Source organism: Labeo rohita, chromosome 11, assembly GCF_022985175.1.
Source record: "Labeo rohita strain BAU-BD-2019 chromosome 11, IGBB_LRoh.1.0, whole genome shotgun sequence".
In the NCBI taxonomy this organism is placed as follows: Eukaryota; Metazoa; Chordata; class Actinopteri; order Cypriniformes; family Cyprinidae; genus Labeo; species Labeo rohita.
In genome coordinates this window covers 11,558,636-11,578,095 of record NC_066879.1, presented here as the reverse complement: position 1 = coordinate 11,578,095, position 19,460 = coordinate 11,558,636, and the positions used below count along the sequence as shown (strand labels likewise).

Below are 19,460 nucleotides of genomic sequence, written 5' to 3'. Positions count from 1 at the left end.
TTAGCCTGTCCTCTTGTGTGCTGATGGTTTCTTAATAACATTTTCTCTGTTGAGGTTGAATGCGTTTGAATGCAGTTTCATCTACAGTGGCTGGAATTAAATGTCAGGGGCTAATGGAGACATTCCTGCAGCAGGTCTGATACTATTCACTGAACGCTGCCGTCTGACAGCGACTGAACTACAACCCCAGCCTATTGAAAACTAGACGTGAATAAATGCAGAAGTCAAACACATCGTGTGAAATGACTGGACATGCCCTAATTGCGTTTTGAGAATCAGGCTCAAGGCGTTTTATTATTCTGATCACATGTTGGCCATGACTTCCCAATAAATGTGTATGAAACTGAAAGTAGAGTATGTGAATAGTTTGATGTGGAAACAAGCTAGCAGAATTAATAAAAACTAGCATAAATGTACCTGCAAGCAGCAATGATGCGGCAGCATGAGCCATACACCAAAGTGTATGGACACTGTGTTTTCTCAGAATGAGCTCTTAGTGAAGTGTGCCATATATACAAATAAATTCAAAAGCAGTGACCCTTTTATATTTTTTGTTGTTAGTTCACCATGCAGAGCCACAGTTCGTATATTTTCCCCCCATATATATATATATATATACAATTATAATAATTGGCCATGCAGGTTGTTATTTTAGTGGTTTCATTATTCAATTCACTAAAGTAGTTTATGTGATAAATCAACATGGTGTACAAGCCTTAGGGTGAACCATGGAAATATGCCAGCAGCATTATTTACAAGCATATATGGAAAAACTGTGTATCACACAGTCACCAGTCACATGGCTTTTGGCCAAACTGTTCAGAAGTTATAAGCAAAAATAGACATTTTTCATGTTCCCTCATATGTCACCAGTAGGTAGCACTCTGCTGAAACTGTGCAACTATTCTCAGATCATTCTTGTTAAGACAGTTTTCTACTTTAGTCTCAATATCCAAACGCGTTGCAGAGATAAAGATGGCTTTATGAGAAGACTTTATGTCCATTTTGGCATGCTCACCGACAAAATTTGTTGCTGCGTTACACAAGAACGCTTTAGTGTATCATCATGGATTTCATAACATTTTGCCAGCATGGACTCCTGAAGATCTGCACCAATTTTAGTGAAGATCAGATGAACCATCTTGAAGGTATTCAAAAAAGCACGTTTTTATAAAAATTTAAAGTGCCGGAAAAACTAGTCAGGTGGGAATTTAAAATATGTTTGTTTAGTAGTATAATTTATCATTTTAATTATTTAGAAAAGAGTAATTCATGTTTTGAATTTAACAAAATGTACTGCTTAATTAAATGGTTTGCAGAATTAATGCATCATTTCTATAGACATTTCTATATTGTCTAAAGACTTATATTTCTATAGTTCTTTAGACAAACACTTTTTAAAAACAATAATAATTGTTCATACATTTTTAAAGATGTTTGACAAAGGCTTTTTAATTCCTGTGATGTTTGTGCACTAGGACAGATTGATTCACGATTTCATGATTATGATATTATGGCTAATGCACAATATTCCATCAGTAGATACAGCAATATAGGCCTACATTTGTCAGTTTCATTTGTCAATACAGTCAGATAATGCAAGTTTCAGACTAATGTCTGTTCATTTAGCCTTAAAGAGGACAAACCTAGCAGCAGTGTGTTGTTTTAGTGGCTGTCTCATAAAAAAGAAGGAGTGATCAATTGAGTTTAAGCCCAAAGCTTTAATGGCAGCTCATTCATCAAAGGTCCCTGTGAGGACAGTCAGTGCGTCAGTACACAGTAACACACACTAAAACACTCACATTTTGCACAAAAAAACAAACAAACACTGCATTTGCATTCACCTCAAAGAGCAAATATAGATAGATTTTCTATTTTCAAAAATATATTTCATTAAGCTTCACTGTTTGCAACATATATTTAGCATGTATTTCACATATATTTTGGCCACGAATATATATATATATATATATATATATATTGCACAGTCGTACATGCACATGTTGAATACTCACATTATATGTGTTACTGCGTGTATAAGTGCATCCTATTCTAATAACACTATTTCCTTCAGGATATGGCATTTCAAAGGCTTAGAACAACAGAAATAGTATTATTCATCACACACATTAAGGCTGTATAGTGGCCTTTATGGTGGTAGTCGTAGCAACTTTATGAAAGCGAAAATGACAAATGAGACACCCTACAACCTTGTGGATGTTACAGGCTTGCAGTGGCCATCATGAGTCTGCAAGCGCACATCAAATGTGTCATTTGGGACAGGGCCTAGAGTATGTGTGAGAAGGACAGTCTAAAGTGAGACGTCCTGTTATAATGAAATGACTTCTAGCTGCACTGTAGAGTGGTTAAACCCTGAAACTACTCCACATCATAGCAGACAAATAATCAACAGCTAATTCAGCCAATCAGACTCAAACGTTAAAGAGCGCCGCAGTATAAGGACACATTTAAAGATGTCTGAATGTCATTTGTCAGATCAAGTGCGTTTTAAATGCTGCAGGATCTTTTCTCTTCACTAATGTTCACTCTTCACATGGTGAGCACTACAGCATCTGGGCTAAACTGTGCTTCATTTATCACTGCTTTGGCACAAAATGCATTCAGTGACTACATCTGACAAATTACATGGATAGTTTTCTCGCTTAGACAAAGTGTATAAAGTGCTATATAAATAAAGGTGATCTGTAGAGATATGTGCATAAAATACCATCTATGTTTGCTATTGTCCACCATGTTACCTTTACTGGGTAACACAGTTGACAGGTAACTTAGTTGACATTTTTAGTGTTTTGGGCCTATACTCAGCATGGAAGCCTAGAACTACTGAGCATATGGTATGTTTAGAAATATATTTTCATCAACAAAACATAAGTTTTAGTTAAATTCTCCTAAAATTTGCAGCAATAATACTTATGTAACATTGTTGACAGTCAATTAATCCACTCTTGACACTCTTGATAAAATAGGGAAAGAGAGAGAACATAACATATAGTGTTTCATCCGTGTGCTTCTAGAGGAAATCTTATCATACAGTGAAAATTATGTGAGAATGGGGCAAACCATTCCTTTTTGAAGGGGGGTTTTCTAGTGGGTAACTTGGTTGACAATAGTTTTTCAGACACAAATAAAACAAGTTATATCACAATAAACACTTATTATTTTTGAAGCGCACAACTAAATGTCTTGATAGCCTAATCAAACTGAAGGCAAAACTATTAAATTAATTTATATTTGTAATTTCCATGCTTCAATGCAGAGAAGAATGAGTAAATTTACAAAATCGGACAGCTGAATACCAGGGTTGTGTGAACAACAGATATGGCTTTTTCAACAGTAGTGTGAAAAAAATATAATTGTGTACTAGAAAATTAAGCATTGGGGCTTTATATTGATGAAAATATATTTAAAAAATACTTCACGGACATGAGATGTACCCACAATTACAGAATGACCCAGATCTATTATTTTATTACTTAGCATTTTATCTCATTTGATGACATTCAGAAATGTTTTAATTGTGACTTAAGCGTCCAAACACTGTATTTGGGCACTGAAAGGTAAACAGCACATCAGTGGAGAGTTTCAGCTAAACAACTACACGTTACTCTTTTTTAAGTTTCATTTGCATCTACAAAAAGGAAAGTAGTAATCATATTGTACTGTAATTTGATGCTGTAGTAAATTATAAATGGTAGAGTGAGACATTCTTGTTTTGTTTTTTTTTTGTTTTGTTTTGTTTTTTTGTTTTTTTAAGAAAACGAAAGAAGAACTTAATGCAACCTGTTGCAACCTGTTGTTGAGCTCACTGCTTTATGAGTGACAAAACATGCTTGTTGGTGGACAATCTTTACTAGTGTTAAGAAACAATGAGTTGTTTTGAGACATCTGTGAAGGGTTTGGTTAGTTTTAGTGCAATTTGATTGTGAAATTAACTGCTGTGCCATGTTGAAAGCTGATTATGAGAAATATGTCCTGTAACTAGCAACAGCCTCCACTTACCACAAAAACAAATCCACACAATGCTATCCTTATTTCCAACATTAGATCTATTATTTTATTACTTAGCATTTTATCTCATTTGATAACATTCAGAATTTTTTTAATTGTGACTTAAGCGTCCAAACACTGTATTTGGGCACTGAAAGGTAAACAGCACATCAGTAGAGAGTTTCAGCTGAACAACTACATGTTACTCTTTCAGTTTCATTTGCATCTACAAAAAGGAAACCTTAGTAATCATACTGTACTGTAATTTGATGCTGTAGTAAATTATAAATGGCAGAGTGAGACATTCTTGTTTTGTTTTTTTTGTTTTGTTTTGTTTTTTTTTTAAGAAAATGAAAGAAGACCTTAAAGGGTTCATCGGATGCCCATTTTCCACAAGTTGATATGATTCTTTAGGGTCTTAATGAAAAGTCTTTAATATACTTATTAATTATACTTATTATACTGATTAAAAATTCTCAATGGTTTTGTAAAACAACAGCCTTTTTACCTTGTCAAAATGAGCTCAGCAAAAATTATCTCTTTCTAAGGGGTTGTTCCTTTAAATGCAAATGAGCTCTGCTCACCCCGCCCCTCTCTTCTCTCTGCGGAATGACGACCTTGTTTACTTTAGCCGCATTTAGCCGCATTTAGCCACTAAACTTCCTAACTACCACGTTATAAGGAAAGGCGATCACAAAGATTAATTAAAAAAATGCTTATACACACTTTAGCTGTAAGTGAAGCTGGATCATGAATGATCCGCGCGAACATAGATGGATATATGTAGATCGGGATGTGCATTCCATTCACAAACAAATGTAATCTACTGCATCTTCAGCTGCTTAGATGTCGGGAGTAAATGACGACCACTATGTTCATTATTACATCCAGCAACACAACACCTCAATCGCTCAATCGGAGATATTCTTGTCTAACTTACATCCCTGCTTCGGCATCGAAACAAGCAGAGTTACTGGACTGTGACAGCTGGTCTGAGGTAAGACGCTTGTGTCAATCAACTATCATGGGAGCGGCCTCTGTCGGTGTGACGGCACACCGACAGGCATCTGAGAACGGCTCGATTTAAAAAAGGGGATATTATTTTTACAGATTAATTAAAAATCACTGCATGGATTTTTAGCATTATAGGGTAGATTTGTACATACACTGCCAACACACATTAATGTTCAAACAACATGAAAAAGTGAACTTAGCATCTGATGACCCCTTTAATGCACCCTGTTGCAACCTGTTGTTGAGCTCACTGCTTTATGAGTGACAAAATATGCTTGTTGATGGACAATCTTTACTAGTGTTAAGAAACAATGAGTTGTTTTGAGACATCTGTGAAGGGTTTGGTTAGTTTTAGTGCAATTTGATTGTGAAATTAACTGCTGTGCCATGTTGAAAGCTGATTATGAGAAATATGTCCTGTAACTAGCAACAGCCTCCACTTACCACAAAAACAAATCCACACAATGCTATCCTTATTTCTAACATTAGATCTATTATTTTATTATTTAGCACTTTATCTCATTTGATGACATTCAGACATTTTTTAATTGTGACTTAAGTGTCCAAACACTGTATTTAGGCACTGAAAGGTAAACAGCACATCAGTGGAGGGTTTCAGCTGAATAACTACACATGTTAGTCTTTCAGTTTCATTTGCATCTGCAAAAGGAAAACTTTAGGAATCATATTGTACTGTAATCTGATGCTGTAGTAAATTATAGCAAAGCAAATACAAATTCACACCATACTATCCTCATTTCGAATGTTAGATCACTTGCTTTATCATTTAGCTTTTTTATCTAATGAATGACATTCAGACATTTTTTAATTGTGACTTAAGCATCCAAACACTGTATTTAGGCACTGAGAGCTAAACGGCACATCATTCAGCGGAGGGTTTCACTGGCAGCAGGGTACAATTTGATGACACACTATTGTACTCTCAAACATCTGTTGCAGTTTCTGACCTGTTATTACAGAAATGAACACATCAAATGGATGATGTATTCAGCATTGACAACAAATTATGACAACATTTTGACAAAATACTGTTTTTAGATCAGTTTCAGTGACAATGTGTACCATCCACAATGTGTACCACCCATATTATTTCATATAGGCCTACGCTCTTAAAAATAAAGGCTCCAAAGAGGTGTTTTTGTGCTGATGCCATAGAAGAACCATTTTTGGATCCCTAAAGAACCTTTCAGAGAACAGTTCTTAACATAACTATTTTAAAGGGCATTTTAAAAATCTAAAGGACCTTTTTCTGCATTTGAAAGGATGTTCAAGGTTCTTCATGGAACCATTGTTGCCAATAAGGAACCTTCATTTTTAGTAGTGTACTATAATAATGAGGAATCATTAAAACACTTTCAATGAAATCCATTACTGGCATTTTGTAATGTATCTAATAATCTAATAAAGAAAAAAAAAACAAAAAAAAAAACAAAAAAACATCTGTTTTATTATTTATAATGTTTTTTTGCAAACTGATGTAAAATCATTTTGGTGCAAGGTAAAATGCTGAGAACTCAATCACTAAACAATAAAAAAGTTCTGGCAGGCCCCAGAGTTTCTAATAATTGTCCTAATAATTTTTCACCAGATATCTCACAAAGCTGCAAAATGAAAATGTTTAGCAAACCCTCATTAGCGCTGGGGTGTTAAATGAAGGCCCAGATTTTGTGCTCTTGAGCCTTCAGTTAGTAATCTGAGTAGATGTGTGTGACATCAATGAGCATCAACTGCCTCATTAAACAAAACAAGCAAAGGACAAATTACAGAGGATATGTTTGTTTTATTAAGAAACGCTGCAGAAGTTTCCCCTGAGGCTTCAGTAGTAGGCCACTGAGAGCGATTCTGTTTGATTAGGCTCTGAATATTACCACATAACAAAACTACATTATTCCATCTCATATTTATCTGTATTAAAACATTATTACAGTTAAAGATGGTAATATAGTTTGAAATTCTGACTTTTTTATTACATTAAGATATTAATTACAATGTAATTGTGGCTTATGTGTAATAAGAAAGCCTTGGTGTGGCAATTGATAATTCTTAATCAAGTGTCCCATGATTGTGTTATTATAAGACATTATAAACATTAACATCATAATTTTCTGCAACGCTGCTCTGGAAAAACCTATATTGTGAAGAGTACTATGGAAATAAATTTGACTTAAAATTTGTCGTACTAAATGCAAAAAAATGAAAGCCACTGCTTTCACAAGAAATAGTGTCTGTGTTCAAAGCACTAGCTACAGAAGTAATTTGCTAACCCATAAGTCATACCTAATAGCCATCTTTTACACCCTGATACGGTATAATGCTTTATTAAATGATTTGGCTCTAAGTAATGCATTAGCTACTATCCATATGTTGTACCTGTAAGCTAAACTGCTAAAATCTGATCACCATTAAATAAGCTTAAAGTAGATTTTGGAGCAGTGTTTCTAGCAGCTAAACCATGCGCTGGGTTTCTGTTGATGTTCAGCAGAGCAGAGCTGGATATGAGGCATATGGTGATTGAGTTTGGATGCTGTAAAATAAGGTCAGAAGACATGATTAAATTACACTATGGTTAATATTCCATGTGTTGAGGGACAGACAGTTCATAAGCACACCTGTGCTTGGCCTGAACGCCACAGCAGAGAGGCAAATCCGAGAACACTGTATGCCAGAACCCCTTTTACACTAATTTGAACACACTATGGAAATGGAAATCTGGAGCAGAGCTGGACTGTGTGATCAACAAATTCTCTTGAGATACAATATGTCAACTAACTGGCTAGTAACTCGGTATTAACTCTTTACCTGCCATTGATGCATTTTTCCAGCTTTCTGTTTTCACTGTTATACAGTAGGGGGTGCAGTTAGACATATTCTGAAAAAGTAATGAATCTCTGGATCAAAACACGATCACATATGTAAACAGATACATAAGTAAAATAACACGATCATCAAACATCTGAATTAAAATGGCCTAACGTTACCGAATGAAATGTCGATCCAGGAAGTGGTTCAGGATTGTGAAGCTTTGAGGTTGTTGATGGAAGCGATTGACTCCATGTTTTGATTGTTGTTCTGAATCTGATCCGGATGTAGTCTTTGACAAAAACATGATTTTCTCAGCTTTTTGTTCAAAATATTGTTTTTTTATTAAACTTAACTACATTCACGTGTTGAAAACTTCGCCAATCATTGTTACATATTCAGGTCTTTAGCAACCCGGGCCTATAAATCCAACGTGGGTGGATCTCTAACTTCTGCAATAGCAAAAAGCTCTCTTGATATTTTAAGATCAATTAAAGAAGAATAAAATAAAGCCTAATTCGTTCCCTTTTGAAACTTAGAAGGGTTCAATTTGTTTATAATGAATAGATTGAGGAATACTAAGAAAGCTGACATCAAACTTAAAAATAAAATGAAGGAGGGAGATGGTAGTAAACGACGTCCCGGGTCGCTAAAGACCCAAGGTATGCAAAAAAACTGCTTCATGAGTGGCTGTAAACAATATCTATGGTAACTGACTATTGTGTTAGTATTCGTTGTGCATACAGTGTTTTTCGCCCACGTAGTGAAATGAATGAATGAATGAGTTAGTTAATTAATAAAAACAGCATCTCCTTGAGTGTTGTTTGAGGGCTGGACAAAGCAGCCAGTAGGTTGGCATTATGCAATTGTGTATGGTGACCTATCTACAGAAATAATGGCAGGACTACAAGCTGTTTCAGGCAAGTGTTTTCTGTTGAGGGAAATAACTCCCTTTGGCAATGACTTTGTGCTTTGTAACTGTAGATCATTTATATGCTAAAGGAAAGGTGAAATCAACAAAAGCACAGTTTGAGCCCTTAAACAAAACACACAAATGACATATTAAAGGATTAGTTCACTTCCAGAACAAAAATGTACAGATAATTTACTCACCCCCTTGTCATTCAGGATGTTCATGTCTTTCTTTCTTCAATTGTGTTTTTTGAGGAAAACATTTCAGGAATTATCTCCATATAGTGGACTTCTATGATGCCTGCAAGCTTGAACTTCCAAAATGCAGTTTAAATTCAGCTCTGAAAAAGGGCTCTGAATGATCCCAGCCGAGTAAGAAGGGTTTATCTAGCAAAACAGTCAGTTATTTCCTAAAAAAATGTACAGTTTGTATACTTTTTAACCTCAAATTCTCACATAGCTTTGTGATGTGCACGCATACTCTGCCCGTGTGGAGGAACCCACGGGGAGCCTGAGCCGGCACAGGGCGTGCCCGGCGGGCCTGACAGGCCCAACATACAGAGCTGTGGCTCTCGACCACAAAGAGCCAGACAGTTCCACTCAACCCTGGAATTCATCTTCATGACTCGCCTCAGTCAGTCAGTGGTTCTTGGAGAACCTAAGAAGATGAGCTAGAACTCTTCAGGACTTCCCTAAGCGCGCGCCAGACCTTGCGGCCTTGTCTTTCCATTCCACAAAGATCACAGGACCTCAGCTGGGTCCCTCTCAGCTCTTGGTTCTTCTTCACTTTCACATGGGAAGAAACTCCCAGTCACCACTGAATCAGAACATCTTTGGAGTTCATCACTCTTCAGACCCGGAAGAACGTGATTGCACTTCCAAACCCACCACTGCTCCAAACCATTTTTCACCAGAGACTGCATTCGGACACTTGTTCAACGACCAAGGCAATGCAAGTATCGTACATTTAACTAAACAAACAGAGGTTTAGTATAAGCTGTAGACAGCACTGATGGTTTCACTCAGGTGGCTAACTGACTCTTTTCATAGCTTCATTTCCTTGTCTCTTTCTAACTGCTTCTCACTGACCCTTCCCCCATGTATGAGTGAGTTTATGTTGGTTTGTTTAGATTAGCTATGTGTTAGTCCTTCGTTAATAAAGCTCTTGTGCACAAATTACATGAGTGTTGATTCTGATTCTGCTTTGCAAATTAATGTCCCTTTACGATTCCGATTCGAGCTACGCTCTAATGCAATGGTACTTTAAGAAAGTTATTTTCTGTTGCCAATAAAATATAATTTCTTAGAGTTGATATAAAAATTATACTGAATGTTCGCTGGGCGAACAGATTAGTTGATGGAAAATTAATTCTGCTACAGTTACTACTGGCAGCTGATATAAATAATTGTAATTAATCATAATTAACTGTAATTATTTATATACATTTCCCTTTGAGCTAAATTCGCAACAAAAAACAAAATTGTCAAAACTTCAAAATCGTCCTACATCGCTGCAGAAGTACCAACACAGTGTTTATTTTTTTTGGAAAATAACTGATCGTTTTGCTAGATAAGAACCTTCTTCCTCGGCAGGGATTGTTTAGAGCTCTTTGAAGCTGCATTTAAACTGCACTTTGGACGTGCAAACTCGCAGGCACTATAGAATTCCACTATATGGGGAAAATGTTTTCCTCAAAAAACAGAACTTCTTTACGACTGAATAAAGAAAGACATGAACATCTTGGATGACAGGGGTGAGTAAATTATCTCTGAATTTTTGTTCTGGAAGTGAACTAATCCTTTAACACCCATGCATATACATAAGCATAACTGCAAGATGAAAATATCTATCCTGCATGTCGACATTTTGCTTTCCCAGCTATAATAACATCCTCACACACGCTGCAAACGCACACAGTGCACAGATGCAAGCCTCAGGCTCACTGTGCTGATTCACCATGTCCCTTTTCATTACTTCAACACATGACTGCCCTTATACTGCTCTCTCTGGATCTACATAGAGGAGACTGAAGGGTAGAACAGAGATACTGTATTCCCACATCCCACCGGGATTTCTTCCTTCCTTGTGAGCTTGGATGGTTTCAGAAAACTGCTATTTAGCAAAAGCACAGGTTTCTCCTGATTCTTGAACAGTCTGAATAATTTAGGATGAATAATTTTTAAATGAGCAATTTAGGAAAACTAGGGAAATAGGGAACATGTAATTTCTATGTGCGAATTGAGACACCTTAAAAAGCACACAGCCTTGTGGGAAACAAAGCTAAGGTCTTTTTCTTTGAGGAGTGGACACGGCAGATCACACAGAAGATGGAAGCCGATGGTTATGTAAGCTTCTTGTTTGTGTCATCCACACTCAGAGAGCTACAGAAGATGCCCAGACCACAAATAATTAAGCTTTCCCACTTAATGCTGGGACTGACCCTCATACATAAACACGGACAGTCTTATTAAACGCGCAGGGATAGGTTATTATTCTAAAAGTTGAACGCAAACAGATTGCTGGCAGAAGCCCAGTGGGAAAAGAGTGACTAAGGATAATGCCTGTGTCATTATTCAGCACGACACATTCAAGATTCGCTGCACATCTCCTGGCACACATCTCAAGCTGCACTCCTACTGGTTACTGCTCAGCGTGTGGCCTGAATATGTGATGTGTTGCACCCTTGCACCATGCTAAATAAATGGAATTATTATGAAATGCAAAGTGTACACTGTATGCATGGTTCTAATTAGGCTTGCTTTTATAACAGGAAAAGCAATAGCCTCTTAAAGAAGTCCTATCAAGCCTTATGGGATCCTCCAGTGCAGGAAAAATCAATAGCATCCACAGAAAACACAGCTGGCTTTGCTTTCTTAGAGAGATCGCATGCTGACTCCCTTGGAGGAATGCCACTGAAATATTCATGCTTGTAACTAAGGTGTGATTCCTCTACTCTGAGCACGTCTCTGGGTTTTTTGTTATGCAAAGCCAGTGAATAAATATCTCCACTGGTTTTCTGGAGCATGTGAATTAAAGACGTAAGCTCATTAATGTAATGCACCCTGAGCATTCATCAGGTGCATTTGGACAGGGTTTTTCCAAGCCAATCAATCGCAGCACTGATTTGGAGCGTAGCAAGCGTGACCAGCATAATCGCCAATTAGGATTGGCTTGATGGTCAATACTGCAAAAGATGAAAAAAAATTGCGGATAATTCATATTTGGAGCAGTCTAATCTTTCATCATCAGTGATAGTGCCATCATTAGGATGAACAAACACTTAGCAGTGATGCATCTCAATTATAGCTCACAACTCACGCTGAGAGAATTTCCATCGACTGTGCTGCTCGTTCCCGCTATTTGCAACCAGAAAACATCAAGACATCTCTGTGATGTAGAGACAAGATCTCTGTGATGTAGAGAGCAGCTCTGGTGCTCAGTCTGCTTTATTTGCGTAAATCAGGTTTTAAATCAAGCCTCATTGCATGCAGGCTTCTGCTTAGGAGGTGCATAAAAAAAGAATGGTAGTGCTGTCCAAGGTACCAATCAACTTCTGTTTGAGGGGCAGCAAGTGAAGGAAACAAGACACTGAGATCAAAGAGTGCTGTGTAGCTCTAAAACAAAGTGCAAACCTAAAAACCTAAAAGCTTTGACTTCACAATTCAAATGCATCATCGTACACAATCAACAAGTTTGGATCAATGCGAGCAAACTCACCACTCGTGTTGTGGTTCGTCGATGACTAGGAGGATCTTGAACTTCCGTGACACCGCCGCAGGACTTTGCTCCACGAGTCCTGCAGAAGCGGCGGTTTGCTTCACCACGTTGGTGATGGAGCTGAAGAATCCTGAGCCGGTGGATTGGGCAGGCTGTGGCCGTCGCTCTGGGGCCGGAGAAGCGGTAGGAGACTTGGCCGCAGGAGGGGCCGTTGGGGCAGGAGTTGGTCCGGCAGGGGCTTTGGTGGCAGCGGTCGGAGGAGGCGGTGGAGGTGGGTCGGGCCTCTGGAGATCTGACATGTAGCCATTGGGCAGGTTGGCGATGAAGCTGCTGTCAGAGAGGCGACGACGTAGGAAGTTCATGACTAGTGAAGGTTAAACTCTGGGTCGGACGTCAAAAGCGTAAAGGTGACAGTCGCCTCTTTGCGGTCTAGGATTGCTAACTCTTGTGCTGCTTCGCAAGAGTGCAGTGTTGATATTGCTGTTGAATTTCTCCGTCTTCCTCCACTGACAGCTTGAATGCCAGGAAGAGATGCTCACACTCTGCCTGTGTCTCTGCTCCCTCCCTCTCTTCCCTCGCTAGCTCTCTTCTCACGCGCTCCCCCTCCCCCTAGTCCCTCACGATCTCCTACATCATCACTTACGTGGCCGTACTACGTTGTACTGCAGCTGCTGAACGGGGTTTCCAATGAATATGCGTGGAAGAAGGGGAGCTCCTACAGCAATTCCCCCCTGCCCATGACTCTCTCCTCCTCTAGCTCCCTCCCTCTGCTCCTCAGATTGACCCGCAGACCCTGGTCTGGCAGAGCTGGGGCTGGAGCGAGGCAGAAGGATGAAGTAATAGGTCTGCAGATGGTGGAGACACGCGTCAGCTCGACTCTCTGGGGGTCTGTGAGCGTCTTCTAAACATTGATCCCGTGCCATTGTTTAGTCAGTGATGCTCTTCTGAATACAGGAGCTCGATATGCCAAGCCCACATTGGGCCATCACTGGAGGAAATACAAACAAAATGGAGGCTGAGGAATGGTAATCACGAACAACAGATGCGCTATACACAACCTGGCAACAACAAAAGTAATGTTGTTATTACTGATTGAATGCAGCTGGAGTCACAGGTTATGAGATTTGCTCACAGGCTCAGTGGTGATGGGTTTACACCACAACGCACAATAGTGCCCTCAGTAATATGCACCACAGTAATTGGCACACACTGAATTATGCTGTTTTTACACTGCAAAGGCAAAACAGAAGCTGCATCTATAGCGACATGAACACAGAATTTTTATTCCAGTACAGAGCTGACATAAATGCATTTATACAGAAATTACAATTGAAGAAACCATTTTATGGAATCAATGTTTAAATGTGTAATTATAAATACAGAAACATGACAGCAAATGTATGTGTATTGGTATGTAGTCAAGAAGTTGTAGCTGGGCAGTATTGATGGTCACTGAACAGCAGTAATAGTGTCCATATGTTTATATAAGACAATGTTTTACAGTTTCAGAATAATAAATAATAATGACTACAGCTAGCATTACTATTATTATTGTTTATTATTAGGGTTAAGGATCTTCAGAACCACCCAGAACATTCTAGCAACGGCCTAACAACATGCTAAAAACACCTAAAAGACTCTAGTAACTAACAGGCTAAAAACACTCAATACACCCTAGTTACCACGTAACAACACAACTAAAATACCCAAAACACCCTAGCAGCCAACTAACAGCACACTAAAAGACACCCAGAACACCATAGCAACTACCAAACAGGCCATTTCACTGAATGGGTGCAATTTCTGTCCCCAGGACATACAAATATGCATAAAACTTAACTATAAAATAAATTTTATTATTAAGCAAAGTGTCCTGCACATTAATCTAACTGTAAATTTGAAATATTTTTCTTTTAAAAAATTATTATAAACTACCTAAAACACTCAAAATACAGCATTTATGCATGTCCCCAGTGTCTAATTTTAACATGAAATATACTGTTTAAAATCCTTCAGAAATCATTTTTATTTAGCATTTTTATATACGTCCGTATCTCATCTGTGATTTAAATACATTTATTTCAAAATAAATGTATAATAGTTTAGATAAAATATACATTTTAGTCGTGTCCTCAGGTTTTCACTCAGTCCTGTTACCCTAACACATTCCCCACTCTAAAAAACTGGGAAATTTTCACAAGACAGATTTTCAACATAATATTGCAACATCTGGATTTACTGAAGGCAATAAAATGACTGAAAGTATGCTGTCTTATTTTCTTTTCTGTGTATCTGTTGATATTGTAACTGCGACGGAAGCGTCATTATAAATATACTGTCCTGTTACCTAAATTATTTCTAGGATGTTACTTGTTTATTTTAAAAATACAAATCTTTGATGAATCACTGTAATTAGCTGAGTATCCTCATAATATTAGCATGTACTCCATTTGGCTACATTTTACGTATTTGCTAATTTTATCCTAAAAACTCAATCCTGTTACTTTCAGTCCTGTTACTCATATTCTCAAATATCCTACACTCAGCTAGAGTAACTGAGTAATAGTAACAGGAATGAGTGACTTATTAATGTAAATATTAGGCTACATCCATATAAATCTAGATAAATTTGAAAATGCATCTTTTTCTCAACATTTTGTCCAGAGAAAACTTACGGTTGTTCCGGCATTGTTGTTTTATTATATGACAGAAAATGTACTTACAATTTCCGTCCTGTGGCATTTATGTATTAGACCCAAACATGGAATGGCGTTTGAGTGTGACCTGCACTGTAAGAAAACAATATCCACAGATATAGCATTTTTTTTAAGTTTATTATTTTTAATATAATTTTTAATTTTTATATTTATTATTTTTCATTATTTATATCTTCTCTCATAACCCATCCTCTGCCCCTAAACATAACCCTAACAAAAATCTCTGCAGACCACTAGATTTAAATAGAAACATGATTTGCCCTATTTTAGTAGTGAGGTCAGCTCACTAGTCATTGTTTAACACTCCTCACTATATCACTGCAAGCATTAATACCTCACATGTGCAGTCAAACCTATATACTAATATAATGGATATTCATTCCTGTTACCCAGTTTCATTCCTGTTGCTAAATTTTTTTTTCTTTAAAAAAATAAAGTTACATTTTAAATTAAGTTTGGTCCATCATTTGTCCCATTGTTTAATAAATTGTATCACAAAAAAAATAAAAATAAATAAAAATAAAAAAATGATAAGCTTGAGGTTTGAGTCACCTTTAAAATGAAAAAATTGGTTTGTGTACTTTAAAAAAAAATACACCTTGTGTGTGTTTTTTTTTTTTTTTTTTTATGATAAACATTCATATATAAATGTTTATTTTTAAACATGTTTTTTAAAAGACATAAGAGTTTTGGCAACAGGACTGAGAAAAATCCATCTTCCACTTTAAATTTCTGTAAAAAATTTTAAAAAGTTACCTGAGATAGACCAATACAGATTTTGAATAGCAAAATACGTGTTACTACATTCCATCTGAATTTTTTTTTTTTATTTTGGAAGAGTTTTGGAAGCAAATAGCACCCATTCGGTGGAATGGCCCAAACAATACCTACACCTGACGTGAGGAGTGCGACTAAAGGCAGTAAAACCCAGTAATTCTGAATATACTGGATGCAGTGTGGCACAAGTCATAAAATCTCTGACGATAAACTGATGCCTTGTTCTATTCATGATGCATTGACACAAAGAAGAAATCATTTGCAGCGGTTGCCTTGTTGCGGTGAGTATAGTCAGCCTTGTTTTAGCGCAATGCAACGTGAGTGACTACAATCATGTCTAGTGTAGACACAGTGAAACCCACTAGCAACTGTCTAACAACACATTAAAAACACCCAGAACACCTGAACAAGTGCCTAATGTAATGGAGGCCAGCGGGTAAGTGCTACGCAGGTAAACCTCACTCCCCTGATCTCAAAAGATGCACTAGCGACTGACACTAGAGGTTAGAGACCCGCTCGGAGCGGTGTGCAAGTAGGACCCGGGTGGAGGGGTTACACTAACAACATGTTAAACACCCAGAATATCTTTCAACTACCTAACAACACTTTAAAAGACACCCAGAATGCCTTAAAAACACTCTAGCAACTGCCTAACAACATGTTAAACACCCAGAACACCTAAGCGACTGCCTAAAATGGGTGCTAAAAACACCCAGAACCGTTGAGAGACAGTCTAGCCTCTTACAGCCTTTTACAGCAATGGCGGATCATGGAGGCGCTCAACAGTTCCTGGAAGTCAGCGTTAATCAGCGCCATAGAGATGCAGCAGCAGAGACTGCTGTGATGAACTTTTAAAAGGCAAGACATTTATAACAAAACTGTATGTTATTAGCACAGCTAATCAAAATACCTTGTGGACTAAAACAGATTATTATTATTATTAGATTTTTCCTCATTAAATTAGTAGATTTAAGGGACATTATTCATTCTCTTCATGCAGTTTTATTCATTGTTGTGTAATTAAGGCTTTACAACATGATTTTTGCTGGTGGAAAGTTAAATATTACAATTAAATTTATCACAAAGGATGCTGATGGACCTAAGTGAAAATGAAAAAAAAAGTTTAAAATAGGCAGGCAGTTTTCATTTCAGAATCATACTAGGCTAAATTACCAGAGATGTATTATGTACCACTACTGTATACAGGTGAAGTCAAAAGTTTACATACACCTAGCAGAATGTGCAAAATGTTCATTATTTTACCAAAATAAATGCATGTTATTGTTTATTTAGTACTGACCTGAATAAGATATTTCACATAAAAAATGTTTACATATAGTCCACGAGAGAATATAATAGTTGCACTTTTAAAAAATTACCCTGTTCAAAAGTTTCCATACACTTGATTCTTAATACCGTACATTTGGAATTAATTTTCTAAGACAACGTACAAACAAGACAGTACTATTTAAAAACAACAGCAAATGTAGTCTTTAACCAAGGTTACTTTAGCCTAAAATATGTTAACAAGATAAGCGATAGTCGAACACATTAATCCTCAAATGTTAATTAAAATATTGTCTACTAATTATCAAAAATGGCAGTTCTGTCTCATGTCTACATGAATCACGTGACAAGCAAGCATTTCGAACTTTCACCCTAGCGACAACATACTAAAAACACCCAAACTTAAAATGAAAACTTGTCTACACTGGCGTTTTCCGTGTTTCAGAAACAGTCTCTCTCTACACAACACAATCAAAAACGCATGTCACATGACCATTCATGCAGGTACAGGTAGATGCTCTATAATTTAGATGGCAGATGCACCTGCATGCTTGGAGCGGTCAGATGGGCCATCTGGGTCATTCTATAATTGTGGGTACATCTCATGTCCATGAAGTCTTTTTTTTTATATATATATTTTCATCAATATAAAGCCCAGATGCTAAATTTTCTAGTACACAACTATATTTTTCCCAATCACATAACTGTATGTTACAAAAAGCCATGTCTTTTGTTAAAAAAATGATGTTCATATCACATGCAACTCTGGTCTGATTTTGTAAAGTTGCTCATTCTACTCTGCATTTAAGCATGAAAATTACCTCAAATATAAATTAATTTCATAGTTTTGTCTTCAGTTAGATTAGGTTATCAAGACATTTGGGTGTGCTCTTCAAAAATAATAAGTGTTTATTGTGATATAACTTGTTTTATTTGTGTCCGAAAAACTATTGTCAACTATGTTACCCACTAGAAAGCCCCCCGTCAAAAAGGAATGGTTTGTCCCATTCTCGCATAATTTGCACAGTATGATGATATTTCCTCTAGAAGCACATGGATTAAACACTACAAGTTATGTTCTCTCTCTTTCCCCCTAATATTGGTTAAAATAGCAAACTTGTGCTAAGAGTGGATTAATTGACTATCAACAGTGTTACACAAGTATTATTGCTGCAAATTTTAACAAGACAGTTTAACTAAAACTTATGTTTTGTTTATGAAAATATATTTCTAAACATACCATATGCTCAGTAGTTCTAGGCTTCCATGTTGAGTGTAGGACCAAAGCACTAAAAATGTCAACTAAGTTACTTGTCAACTATGTTACCCAGTAAAGGTAACATGGTGGACAGTAGCAAACATAGATTGTATTTTATGCACATATTCCTACAGATCACCTTTATTTATATAGCACTTTATACAATATAGACTGTTTCAAAGCCGCTATGTAAGGTCATGTTTGGGTTTTTGAGAAACAGGAAAACTGTAATCTTCACATTGTCAAATTCTAAATGTACCCCTAATTATAGAATGACCCATTTATACTACAAACCGTTATAGAATAGTGCATAAGTATGCGATTTGGGACGCACCTTCAGAACCTAGCAAAGGCCTAATAACATAGTAAAACACCACAGGTGCGTCTCAATCAGCTCCCTAGCTCCTGAGCTTGTGAATCAATTTATCGTGTACATGAAGATATATCTCTTTTTGACATATTTTGACAATTTTTTATTCTCTTTAAATACATTGTTCTGTAACATGTTCTTGCAACATTTCAGCTGAATATTAAATGATAAATGTTAATTAGATGTGTTCATTACCTGTCTAGCGATGTGTGTTTATGTCGAAATATACTAAAAAACGGTTTGTCTTTTCAAATCCTCCATTGGGTGTGTGACGCGGTCAATGACGAATCTTGAGACGTTGGATCCATATGCAACAGTTTATTCAAATCGGACAAAACAAACAGGCGAGGGTCAACAACAACAGACTGGAGTAACGTAGGCAAATCCAAAGGGATAGTAAGTGTCCATGCAAAGGGTCAAGGCAGGCTGCGATCAAAAGCGATAGTCCGTGGGGATAGCGAGGGTCGACGAAGGGCAGGCAGCAAAGGTTCACAAACAAGGTTAACAGTCCGGTTGACAACAGAAAAGGCAGTCCGATAAATAACGCTCAGGATTGAGGGCATGACCAACAAAACTTCG

General features: G+C 37.1%; 2 protein-coding genes across 2 annotated transcripts in view; one reads left to right on the top strand and one right to left on the bottom strand.

The window, feature by feature from the left end:
- Nucleotides 1-13,047, bottom strand: part of syn2b (synapsin IIb) — a 121,500-nt gene extending 108,453 nt beyond the window's left edge. Inside the window, exon 1 of the mRNA XM_051123036.1 lies at nucleotides 12,473-13,047. Coding sequence (XP_050978993.1) covers nucleotides 12,473-12,834 — 362 coding nt within the window. The 5' untranslated portion in view covers nucleotides 12,835-13,047. The remainder of the gene's footprint in view (nucleotides 1-12,472) is intronic.
- Nucleotides 4,657-19,460, top strand: part of tamm41 (TAM41 mitochondrial translocator assembly and maintenance homolog) — a 46,108-nt gene continuing 31,304 nt past the window's right edge. Inside the window, exon 1 of the mRNA XM_051123039.1 lies at nucleotides 4,657-5,005. The gene's annotated coding sequence lies outside the window, so the exon portion shown is untranslated. The remainder of the gene's footprint in view (nucleotides 5,006-19,460) is intronic.